Consider the following 13,735-nt stretch of genomic DNA (forward strand, 5'->3'; position numbering starts at 1 on the left):
ACATTAAAATAATTAGGGGCAACCTGATATTGTCCCTTGTAAGCCACATTCCTGCCCTGCAGATACACTGCCACCATACAGCTGGGTTAGAAGATGGTGTTAAAATTACTGTGGAACCACATAATTGCTCCATCATTAGTGGCTGAGGGGTAGGGCTGGTGGGGGGGGCGGGAATGAGTCTTAAAACAAATTATTCCACATGGACTGAGAAGGGATGGGCACAAACAGACACAAGGCTGGTTGCTGAGCCGTAGTATAGAAATCAACTTTTCACAAAGTTTTTTGATAATATTTGAACACTACCCTCTTGAGTTACAATTCCTAGAATCGAAACTGATTTCTATTCAAATCCCCTTTGACCCAACTCTTCTACTTACATGCCTGTATGGATATACCACATTTTGTTTATTCATCAGCTGACAGACATTTGCGTTGTTTCTACTTTTTGGTGATTATGAATACTGCCACTATGGCGGGGGGGGAAGTGTATAAAAAAAAAGTCTAACCCTTCAAAAGTCTGTCTCTCTCCTATTACTTGGACATCCAAACTTTCCCTCCTAAAGAAGTAACTATTGTTGAATCTTTCCAGAGATATTCTACCTTTATGTAAGCATTTTACACAAAGAGTAACAAGTATTCTGCACCTTGTTTTTTTAATTTAAATATCTTGAAGATTGTTTCATATTGGTACATATAGAACTGTTTCTTCTCAAGGGTACTAGAGTAGTTCATCGGCTACATCTTCCTTAATATTTTTAACGTGTCCCCTACAGATGGACATTTAGATTGTTTTCTTATGTTTTACCACTACAAATAATGCCACAATGAATATTCTTGTTCATATGTCTTTGTACACATGTGCCAGTAAAGAAAGTGGAATAAATTCAGGTAAGTAGAATAGCTGGGTCAAAGGGGATTTGAATATAAATCAATCTTGTTTCTAAGAAATTTTAATTCAAGAAGATACAATACAAGAATCAAACCCTGACTGTTGCTTGAATAAGAGGGTGTATAATCAGCAGCATTACTAGAAAATGAGCAATCGGCTGCATAATAATTTTGTTAATATCTTTAGTGAGATATAATTCACATAACATAAAATTCACCCATTTAGAATGTACGATTCAATGGTTTTTAGTATATGCACAGATTTTGCAACAATCATCACAATCTAAATTTAGAACTTTGTCATCATACCAAGAAGAAACCCCGTACCCATTAGCAGTCACCCACAACTCCCATCTCACCCCATTCCTAGCCCTAGGCAATCGCTAATCTTTCTGTTCTTTATAGAGTTGCCCACTGTAGTCATTTTATATAAATGGAATCACATAATATGTAGTTTTTCATGTTTAGCTTTCACTTAGCGTAATGCTTTCAAGGTTCATTGATGTTGTACTATATATCAGTACCTCATTCCTTCATGTTGCAGAATAATATTCTATCATATAGCTACACAACACTTTGTTTATCCAATCAGTTGATGGTCATTTGGGGTTGCTTCTATTTTTTGGCCATTATGAGTAATGCTACTACGAGCACTTTTAAGTTTTTAGGTGGACATATGTTTTCATTTCTTGTGGGTATGTATCCATGAGTGAGCAAATGAGTGAGTGAACCGATAGAAACTTGCATAAAAAAAAATTTTTTAATGTGAATTTTGCCCAGGAAAGAAAACAAAACATTGACACCTGAGAGATTAACAAGAAGACTCTAACAGTACTTTGATGACAGAGTAGACATCAGTATCTTTAAAATGACATTTTAAATAATATGGTATTTATTTGAAAATGAATATGAAAATTAAATAAATGTCCATACATATTAGGTTTAAACAAATCCAGAAACGTCACCAGCCAAGTGAACAGAGGTGGTAAACTTCTATTCCTTCAGATCTACGACCTTCCATGATTTCTTCTCGGTTCTTATCCTCTGAAATGTCTGAACTCCCATGTTCTGTGTACAATTCAATAAAGTAAACTTGTTCTGAGCTTGTACTATGTTCTATGCACCCTGCTAGGCCAAAAGACACAAAGATTAATAAAACCCTTGAGTTTCCATGCTCTAGGAACTCACATTTTTTAAATGTGTGACACTTTTTTGTATGCAGAGATTTTAAGGGTATCAACCAAGGGAGAGCAAACTTTTTCCATAAAGGGCCAGACAGTAAATATTTTAGGCTTTGTGGGCCACATATGGCCCCTACTGAATATTCTCTTTTTTTTTTTCCTTTACAATCTTTTAAAAACGTGAAAACTAATCTTAGCTCAAGACCCAGGCCCTAGTATAAACTATAAGCAAAGAGGAAAATTACAGGTTCACTATCTTACCAATTAAACATGCTAGATACAATTTAAAACTCATTACTGTGAGTTATAATAGCCTCAACTCAACTCTGGCTCCTCTCACTAATTATCCTTTTACTTCCACGACTCTCTTTATACCAGGATTTTTTCTCCCACAGATGCCTTGGTAATTGATGAAATAAACTCTTTTCCTGTCCCTAAATTAGGTCTACCCTTCAATTCCCAACTGAAACTACGTTTGGCAAAAGTAACTGAAACCTTGAATACCAGGCCCTAGGTAACACACACATACATACACATGCACACACACATCTCTTCCTGTACTAATCCCTCTGTGTTAGTGAAAATGGTCTAGGCTACACTGTGAGTAAACTCCCCAATCTAAGGGACTTAATACATAACAGTCTTTCTTGGTCAAGTTCCCTGCCCAATATGGGCCAATGAGGGCTCAACTCCACACAGTCATTCATGGACCGAGGCTAATGAAGATCCCACCATCTGGAACACACAGCCCCCAAGGTCACTGTAGCAGGGCAAGGGAAAACACACAAGTAGCACACCAGCCCTTAAATGTCTTGACCAGGAAAAGATACTTATCACTTCCACTTCATTTCATTGGTCAAAACTAATCATATAATTCCACCTAACTGCAAGGAAGTTGGAAGTTGTGATCTTCCAGCGCGCTTACAAAGAAGAGCAAAAACTAGGAGTTGAACAGAAAAAGCTGAAGCAGATACAGGATGCCAAAGACAACCTCACCAAGGCTGGGTGTGACTCACTGATCTCACAGTTATACATTATGCAGTATGATTGCTGAGGTACGGTATATAGACTACTCAGGCATAAATCAATCCCCATTCACCATCCTCAGACTCTGCAGTCTAGTAAAGCCAGGTCATACCACATTCCTGACTTCAGTACAGCAGAAATGCACAAGGGTCACTTACCCAGTTGGCTCTGGGGTGATGTTATAGGGCATATCCCATAAGCAGTTCCAATATTAATCAAATTTTAGGCTCATCCAAAGCAATAAAACCTTCACACAACACCAGCAACAGCAAATATGCATTGAAATGCATACCTGAGAACATGATGAGAAAATGGTAATTGATCATTTTGACAGAAAGACACTGAGATCTTCCTACCAGACGCCATGCCTCTCCCATATGCCCTATGTCCCCTTTGAGGACACGTCACACAAAATCTACTTTACACACAATGCCATGCTCAGTATTTTGTATCGAGTAAGGTGCTTAATAAACAGTTCTTTATTTGAATGAAATACTGAAGGAACTGAATCAATGAAATTATGGTGGAGCTGAATCCTGTTACAGTATTGCCTCTTTCATAGCAACATTTGAGAGCTAAAAGGCTGGGACAGAAAGAGCTGCCTGTTTGCCAGAAGAGTCAGAGAAGGTATGTGGAGTGGGTAGTCAAGTTGGACTTTGGCTCACAATGCCCCAAGGACACTGACAAATAGCCCAATAATAACCCATCTGAGTCTCAGAAGTCACTCCTTAGAGCTGCTCTATAAAAGCCAAAAGGAATTATTCATTAGCGAGTGTGAATACCACTGGATACCACCAGCAGATTGTGTTTGGTCTTGCTGAATTATTCATTAGCATTTGTGAGAAATGTACAACCCAAAGGGTGTTAAACCAATCGAGATTGTTCAGCAATGTTTGTTTTCCTTTAAAAATATTTTTTAAAAATCACCTCTAAGCTACAGTTCTTATATTTAAAACCAGTTATAAATCTGGCTAAACAAGTAGGTGAAGAGTAGAAAGTCAAGTAAGAAAGGGATCTCCGTGATCTTATTTAATATTCATCATTATAATGACAGGCAGTAGACTGAACCAATGTTTGTTTACCTGTCCACATCTTGCCTTTTTAGATGTTGTATGGTCAAAGACAGTAGGAGCTCTACAATGAGATTCATATGTGGAGGGGGGAAAAAACTCCTTTGAGTCCTGTCACAGAGCAGATGCAAATTTAATTACTGTGCGTTAAGCTTTCCATCTTGTCTAGGTGTCCTTGGAAAGCAACTGTAAACAAGAAGCACTCGGCAATCAGGTGTCAGGGGCTCATTTGATCTGCTAGGAAATATGTCACAAATCCCTGGCAGGAAGTGAGTCGGGAAAGGGAACAAAGAGAGAGGACTGACAGTGTCGGGGGCAGATCTTGGGGGTGTGCCTGTTAGTGCTGGGGACCGCTCCCACACCCAGCTCCAACTTCCCTGAGGAAGTGCTCCCTGCCTGACAAGACTCTCTCATCTCACATTTGTTATACATTTTCCTGTGGTCTGCAGAAATCACCAGCACAACTGGGGAGCCAAATGGAGAGAGACTATGCACAAGTAAATTATTCGAGACTAAGGAAAACCTAGCATGAGCTGATTTTCTTTTAAGACAATTGGACAACTCTGGAAATTAGTGTGGAATCTAAATTCAGGTAAAAGAGATCCTATCAGCCAGCAGTCTCAAAGAAAACCACAGGCCTAGCTGCATTCCCATCTTTTCAGTGTGCCCCTAATTGAGTAAGAAGAATGTTCCATCCTATGAAGCTCCGGGTCTGAACCTGAGCTGTCAAATGCCCAGCTGTTTCTATGACAATGGGTGCTGCATTTGTAGGCAAGTGAGAGGAAGTGATCCCTGAGTGTACGCAATTTGTAATTCTGCAAAGAGCCTGTAGCCTTCCTGAAGGGAGCCCACATCCCCAGCTCGCTTCTACAAGACAACTGCAGAAAATGGATTTCTGCCCTCACAACCATGGTTCCAGAAGTGCTTTCTGCTGAATTATTCGATAGGAATTTTAAATTTTAGTGCTTAAGTCAAACTCTCCCCACCGCTATAATGAATTAATAACAACTTCCAAATGGAGGGGGAAAAACCTTAAAGTAACTAAGCTCCATTAAACTTGGGGCAAATTAACCAATCTCTCTAAGCTTCACTGTCCTCATCTGTAAAATCAGGGGGAAACTGCAACCATGTAGGGTTCCTGTGAGGATCACAGAAGATAATATATGTAAGTGGCAGCCAGTATTATCATATTAAAGAACAGGGAAATTAATATCAATAATACGATTATTATTTGCCTAGTAACACAAGTATTCCCATGATATTAAAATTGTTCCTAAAATTCTCTGCAAACATGTTACAATTATCTTATTATCTAGATGAGCACAGAAGTTCTTCCCCCCACCGCCACTTTACTACTTTTATAAATGAGAAACAGATATCAAAGACTCAGATTCCAGAGAATTAATCTATTAACTAAATATCAGCCTGTGAGCAAGGAGAAACAGAAGTAGAGAGGAGAAAAAATCAGGCACCTGGGATGATCAGAATGCAGGCCCCATTCATTTCTTAATGTTCTTATTGTCTTATCTTCCTTACATCCTTTTCGGGTTCCTTCAAAGAGTGTGGCAACAGAAGCGACAGAACCAAAAGGAGACACCTAGTGGCCAAGTGAGCTTCCATTCAGGCTACAGTTAAACAGCAAATAATGTCAAATAACTTTATAATCCAAGAAAACCTCTTTTTAGCATGTGATATGACAATTAAAAGCAAGAGAGGGACTTCCCTGGTGGTCCAGCAGTTAAGACTCCGCGCGCCCAGTGCAGGGGGCCCGGGTTCAACCACTGGTCAAGGAACTAGATCCCACATGCCGCAACTAAAAAAAAAGATCCTGCATGCTGCAACTAGGACCTGGCGCAGCCAAATAAATAAATATTTAAAAAAAAAAAAAAGCAAGAGAGAAATGTTAAGTATAAAAGGCATATAATACTTTACGTATTAAATGAAGCTGCATTTTAACTCCTATATCAGCCTAACTAAAATTCACTGCTTCTATAGATTGAGACAGAATCAGTCAAGGAAAGCAGACAGGTTTCTGGAGTTATACACACCTGGTTCAAATTCCAGCTCTGCCACCTACTCGTTGAGCAATACTTTCTAACCTCTTCCACATCACGCAGCACGCAGAAAATTAGGATATTTGAAAAGCACACTGGAGCAACCAGAAGAGGCTGCTGGAGCCAGAGTTGAAAGTCCCCACCTACCCACTCCAAGAGCTAAGGGGACCATTATCTCCACAACCAATAATAACCCATTCAAGGCACACCAGTGGAATGTGCTCCTTAAACAATCTACTTAATATTATTGGGCCTTAGCTTCTTCATCTGTAAAATGGGACAAATAATACCCATTTAATATGAAGATTAAATCAGATAACATATTAATGTATATTAATAAAATGACTGGCACATACTAGGTACTCAATAAATGTTTTCTTCTTTCTATGCTACTTCTTTCAGTAGCAGTGCACAAAGATCCTGTTATATCAACAAACTAACTGCCAAAACTATACTACATAATTTATAAGGAGTATCAATAAACATAGCCAGTGTTCGAGGGCATACTATAAACCAGACAAGTGCTGGGTTGTTACCTCACTGAACCCTTACAACCACCTTAGAAAGCAGGAATAGTAGATACCATCTTCTGCCCACCCAGTAACTATTATGACAATTTTTCTTGTTAACAAAATCCTGATTTTGACCTGGGCAACAACGGGCCCACCCAAAAAGCTTGCTTTCTCAGACTTCCTCACAGCTGGAGTAGCCATGTGGCATCGTTCCAGCTGATGAAATTCAAGTCTACTACTGATTTTAATTTTTTATTTAATTTTTACCTAATTAAAAAAGCCCTTCTCCCCTCCCCTTCCAGCCTGGACCAATGCCTGAGGGCCTATCCACCTTTAAATAAACCTCATGAAGAATGACGTGAGCACCCTCTAAGAAGGCCCTCAATAGTTCCTGCCTCCTGGTACTCACACCCTCATGCAGTTCTTCCCCTTGAGTGTTGCCTGGGCCTAGTGACTCACCTCTAACAAACAGAATACTACAGAAGTGATGGGGTATGATTTCCAAGATTAGGTTACAAAAAAGACTGTGTGTGTGTGTGTGTGTGTGTGTGTGTGTGTGTGTGTGTGTGTGTGTGTGTGTGTGTGTGTGTGTGTGTGTGTGTGTGTGTGTGTGTGTGTGTGTGTGTGTGTGTGTGTGTGTGTGTGTGTGTGTGTGTGTCTTCTGTCTCTCTCTCTCTCTCAGAGACACTCGGGGGGAAGCTAACCACCATGTTGTAAGCTGCCCTATGGAGAGGCCCACGTGGCAAGGAACCGACATCTCCTCCAGCCAACAGCCAGTGAGGATGTGTGGTCTGCCAACGGCCACAAGGGTGACCTTGGAAACGGATCCCCTCCACCCCTATCAAGTATGAAAATGATTGCAGCCCCAGCCAACATCCTGAGTGACGCCTTATGAGAGACCCTGAGCCTGAGGTACCCTGCTAAGCTGTGTCTGGATCCCTGACCCACAGGAATATAACTGTAAGAGGATAAATATTTGTTGTTTCAAGTCGTTAAGCTTTGCAGTAATCTGTCACACAGCAATGACAGTCTATTCACCATCTTTCAATGAGAGGATATGCTGAGAATGGCAGAACAGGATGCTAAAAGATGCTGGGTGCTCATGACCTTCAAATAAATAAACTTTATTTCATTAAACAATTAAAATAAATTCTAAGTGATACAGTAAGTACTATTATTATTATTATTGTTCCCAGGTAACACCTAATGGGTTTATAGGATATAAACATAAAAAGAAAAGCAGTGGGTCTCAGATTTTAATTCAATGGAATAAACAAACAAAAAAAGAACTCAACAGAAGTTACAGATAAACAATATTCTGTCGGATGGGCAGATTACAAAAGCACACAGAATGACTGCACTGTTTAACACACAAACAAATATTCACACGAATGCACAGGAAAAAGAGTCTTGAAGGTTATGGACCAGAGGTCAGCAAATGTTTTTCTGTAAAGGGTCAAACAGTATATACTTCAGGCTTTGGAGGCCTGGGAGAAGGCATATACAGTATGAATATAAATGAGCACGGCTGTGTTCCAAGGAGGCTTTATTTACAGAAACTAAATTTTAAATTTCATATTATTTCCATATGTAACGAAATATTATTTTCTTTTCATTTTTTCCCCAACCATTTAAAAATGTAAATACCATTCTTAGCTCAGAGGCTGTACAAAAACAGGTAGCAGGACAGATCTGGCCCCCAGGCCGTAGTTGACTAACCTCTGTTACAAACCAAAATAGTCACAGGGATTATGCTTGCCCGAGAAGGAAGATTCGGAAGACTTTTACTTTCTTCTTGAAACTTTCCAGCATTGTCTGAATATACAATCAAGTATTTTACAATGAGAATATGCAGTGAAATGTTGTCCATATGAGGTGGGCAGGGGAAGGAGGACAACGTTTCTTGGGAGACACTGGGACTTTGAAATACACTGAAAAAGTCTATTGACCTGGGTCCCACCAGATCAGCAATAAAAACTGTCAGCTAAGCCAGAGATAACATTTTCAGTGGCCCTAGTGATTCTCCAAAGTGGGCAGAAACCATGTATTCATTTGCAAACAAACGATATGAGATGGAGCATTGAAACAGACTGGGGAAACCTACCAAGAAATGTGCTGTGTTCCCACAAAAAATAACTCTACCATGCTGAGCAGAAACACAAGAAAAACCAGAAAATATAATATAAAGCCCTTCTTCAATCCTGTGTGTACGTTACAAGTTTCATATTTTCAGAAAATATTCTGTTCACTTAGTGGAAGCATAACATGAAAATATAATTTACGATTAAATTCTTCTTTGCAATTTTCATCAAACTGCATGTAAAATTCTTCAGGATTATAAAACTGACATAACTAATGACATCCAGTCACTATGTCCAGTGCTTAAAAAAATACACTCTACACCTACCCAGGTAACTACACGTGTAACTTTCAGCTTTGCAGGCACCATGTCATAAAGCCATTCTAGCTGTCAGCATTCCTGTAGAAAAACAGTAAGACGGGGAAAACACAAGTTCTGGTGCTTCTTGTTAACATTTACCAGATGATCCTAGGGGTTAGAGATGACGGTGCTAAATATTCATGTCAGAACGCAAGGCAGGCATCTCACTCTAATTTTGAAAAGGCTCTATCTAAGGTATGGAAGAAAGTCAACATAATTATCTAACTTCCTTCAAAGCAGGTGACTTTTGTTTGCCTTCTGGTCCTTCTATTCTTGACCCTTCTGTACATCTAGGATGGCTCCCTGGAGATCACACTTTGTATTTCTCCCTCTTTTTTAATACAAAAAAAGGTATTTTTAAGCATATGCAAATATTTTTCAAGACAACTATTAGAAGCACTAAGAAATAATCGTGAATAAGAGCTGTCATCTCATACACTTTAAAATGGTGAATTTTTATGTTATGTAAATTATGCCTCAATATTTTTTACCACAGGCAAAATAATATAACCATGCTGATATAAAAAAAAAAAAAAAGTGGGGATGGGAAATGTCATCTTCAACATAAGCAGCTAATTCAAAAACTTCTAAATTACTTGTGGATGATTTGCTGTTTTGAACTATCCATGCCTCTTCCTCCCCTTTATTCACACACAAACCAGGCATCTCATTTCATCTGTCCTTTGACTTGAAGTTTTCATCTATGAAATAACAGTAAGAATATTTTTCTCTGGCTAACTCAGAATTGTGGGAATTAAATGAGACAGGTAAAAAATGGACAATAACAAGTGTTGGCAAGCATGTGAAGAAATTAGAACCTTTTTTTACACTGTTGTGGGGATGTAACATGGTACAGCTGCTTTGCAAAACAGTTTAGCAGTTCCTCAAAAAGTTAAACATAGAGACTTCCCTGGTGGCGTAGTGGTTAAGAACCCACTTGCCAATGCAGGGGACACGGGTTCGAACCCTGGTCCAGAAAGATACCACATGCCGCGGAGCAACTAAGCCCATGCACCACAACTTCTGAGCCTGTGTTCTAGAGCCCGCAAGCCACAACTACTGAAGCCCATGTGCCTAGAGCCCATACTCCACAACAAGAGAAGCCACTGCAATGAGAAGCCCGTGCACCGCAACAAAGAGTAGCCCCCACTCGCCGCAACTAGAGAAAGCCCATGCGTAGCAACAAAGACCCAACACAGCCAAAAATTATTTAATTAGTTTTTTTTTTTAAAGTTAAACACAGAGTTACCATATAACTCAGTAACTCCACTCCTAGGTGTACACCCAAAAGTAATGAAAACGTGTCTATATGAAAACTTGTTCACAAATGTTTATAGCAGCATGATTCATAATAGCCAAAAAGTAAAAATAATCCAAATGTCTATCAAGTGATGCATGGGTAAATAAAATGTGGTATATCCATATAATGGAAGATCATTCAGCCATAAAAAGAAATGAAGTATCCATACATTCTACAACATGGATGAACCTTGAAAACATACAGATTATGCTTAGTAGAAGAAGCCAGTCACAAGAAACCACTTATTATATTATTCCATTTATATGAAATGTCTATAACAGTCAAATCTATAAACACAGAATGTAGGTTAGTAGTTGCTTAGAGCTGGGGATGAGTGGTATATAAGAATGAATGGGGGGGGCTTCCCTGGTGGCGCAGTGGTTGAGAGTCCGCCTGCCAATGCAGGGGATACGGGTTCGTGCCCCGGTCCGGGAAGATCCCACATGCCGCGGAGCAGCTGGGCCCGTGAGCCATGGCCACTGAGCCTGCGCGTCCGGAGCCTGTGCTCTGCAATGGGAGAGACCACAACAGTGAGAGGCCCACGTACCACAAAAAAAAAAAAAAAAAAAAAAAAAAAAAAAAAAAAAAAAGAATGAATGGGGGGACTTCCCTGGTGGTCCAGTGGGTAAGACTCCACGTACCCAATGCAGGGGACCAGGGTTCAATCCCTGGGACTAGATCACGCACGCATGCCGCCACTAAGAGTTTGCATGCCACAACTAAGCAGTCTGCATGCCGCAACTAAAAGATCCTGCACGCCGCAACAATGATTCCGCATGCCGCAACTAAGACTCAGAGCAAACTAAATAAATAAATAAGTAAATTTTTAAAAAAAGAATGAATGGGGAGTGACAGCTAATGAGTACAAGGTTTATTTCAAAGGAGAGGAAAATGTTCTAAAGTTAGATTTCAGTGGTGATAGTTGTACAACTTTGTGAATAGACCCAAAAAACCCCAAACATTGGACTGTATACTTTAAATGAGTTAACTGTATGTATGCAAATTATATCTCAACGAAGTTCTTTTCCTTTAAAAAGAATAGTCATCTCTAAGTGGGGAAGTTGGGGAGGAATAAGGGGGAGAGTTGTTATTTTCCATCATAATCCCTCTGTACAATGTGATTATATTTTACGTGTGAATGTTATTAATAAGATGAAACAATAAAAATAATTATTGGAAAAAGTACATGCAAAACGGTACAGACATCATTCTTTCCTCATAAAGTCAACCTAAGAGAACAACATATGTTTCCCTAGAAGGCACCACACACATAAAATAAATGGTCATATTGCTGCTGGGTAACAAGGAGCACTCTCACGCACGTGTGTGTGTGTGTGTGTGTGTACACATATGAATTTCCCTCACACAGAAAAACAAGTAAAATACATCCATCGTGCAAAATGAAAAATATATTCTCAGGACATCATACCAACCCTTCCCGAAGTATCAGGATAGCCCTTCTGTTGGCAAAAATTGTGCTGTGCTGTACAGAAACACATGCAGACAGGGTCCCTGCTCTCCAGCACCCACCATCAAAGAGCCACCACCTACACCAACGCAATGGTGAAGTACAAAGTGAGAGTGATCAGAAACTAAACTGGTAAGTGGGCACAAGAGAAGGAAGGATTTGCAGAGGCAGAAACTTTCAAAAGAAATCTTGAGAAGGCACTGGATTTTCCCCCAGGTGAACTGTAGGGAGGGAAGAGGACAGTGGGTTGGAGGGATGAAGTGAAGTTGAAGGGGGTCTCCCTGACAAAATCAATAGTAAATAGATGGGCCTGCAAGGAAGGAGGCAGAGAGCGGCAGAGCTGGGAGGGGAAGGTTAAGTTAGATAGCAGCCTGGAAGTAAAAGGACGCGCATGCACCTGTGGCACTTGGACTTTATCCTCTAGGCAACAGGAATGCATTGAACTACAGTGAATTAAGACCAGAGTCAAATAATAAGGAAATCCATTCTGTTAGCTAAGTAAAAGATGGACTGGCAAGAAGAGGGGGTGGATGCTGAGAAGAAGGGAAGGAGAGTGGCAAGAAAACCAGCGAGGAAGCTGCTGCAAATTTGCTGGAAGGAGGTATTTTGAGATCATCTAAACTGGAGCAGAGGCGGTAGGAATGAGGAGGGGTCGGATTTTACAGCTGCTGACAAACTGCAAGACAGTCACAGACTGAAGACAGATGGCGAAAGAAAGGAAGGGTAACCCAAGATTTCCGGAAAGGAAGCAATACTGACTTGGGCAAGGGAAGAAATTACTAACTGCTACTAAGCTAGGGGTTTGACTTGGTTTGTCCCGATAGAATGGAGTATAGAAGAGTACAAATGACTTAGAGCATGGACTCAGGAGCCAGACAGCCTGCGTTCAAATCCATCTCTACCAGCTACTAGCTGGAGATCTCTGAGCACATGATTTAATCTCTCTGTCCCCAGTTTCTTCATCTATAAGACAGAGATAATAATAAGGCCTATTTCATAGGGATAACACATGTATTCAGTGAGATAAAGTGTTTAGAAAAGTGTCTTGCACATATTAAGTGCCCTATCGGCGCTTACTATTTCTACTACGGCATCTACACGGCAATGTATCAACTCTATTTTATAGAATAAGAACCAGAGGCTCAGGGAAACCCTGTTTCTTACACAGCTAGTTAGAGGCAGCATCTTTAATCTGTCTGGCTTCAAAGGCGATGCTATTTCCACTGTGCTATGCTGCCTCCAGAGCTGCTATTGAATTGCCCACTCCAAGAAGTGCATGGAATTCTCAAGTTCCATGGCACTGTGTCCACAGGAACAGCCAACTTGTTTTTGCCTTGATTTCCAGGAGAACCTACACAAAAAGAGGGTGGTCAGTTCATCAGTTTCTGAGATGAACTGAGTCCTGAGCCTCAGGACGTGGGGCGAGGATGTGACCCCCTCCAAGAGGCCTTCCCTGAGCCTGTATTAGCTGATTTCCACTCACTGCACAGCAAGCTCTGCTGGCCCCCATTCTGAGCACTAATGCCACTATTTTGAAACTATTTCCTAATCTCTGTCCTATTGGTCTATAAGCCCTGTGAGGTTGGGGACTGTCCATATTATTCACTACAAGATCCTCAGCTTTGAGCAACAACCTGGTACCCCCTGAAAGTGCTAATTAAATGTGCTGAATGATTGATGCAAATTTCCAATACTGGGTTTATATGTATTTGTCCCAAAAGGTTATATTATACGGTAACAAGGGCCACACCCCTTGGTCATTCTGGAATAAAAGATAAAAATCTCTTTCCCAATCA

General features: G+C 40.3%; 1 protein-coding gene across 9 annotated transcripts in view; it reads right to left on the minus strand.

Moving 5' to 3' along the window:
• The window catches only part of FTO (FTO alpha-ketoglutarate dependent dioxygenase), a gene marked incomplete at its 5' end in the record, with an annotated part of 363,984 nt that overhangs the window by 321,500 nt on the left and 28,749 nt on the right, over positions 1-13,735 (minus strand). The window contains one exon of one of the 9 annotated variants that reach the window (XM_079723155.1): positions 4,178-4,243. The exons of the other annotated variants lie outside the window; for them this stretch is intronic. Coding sequence (XP_079579281.1) covers positions 4,178-4,243 — 66 coding nt within the window. The remainder of the gene's footprint in view (positions 1-4,177; positions 4,244-13,735) is intronic. 9 annotated transcript variants of the gene reach the window in all.

This window comes from Hyperoodon ampullatus, assembly GCF_949752795.1.
Source record: "Hyperoodon ampullatus genome assembly, chromosome: 18".
Lineage (NCBI taxonomy): Eukaryota > Metazoa > Chordata > Mammalia > Artiodactyla > Ziphiidae > Hyperoodon > Hyperoodon ampullatus.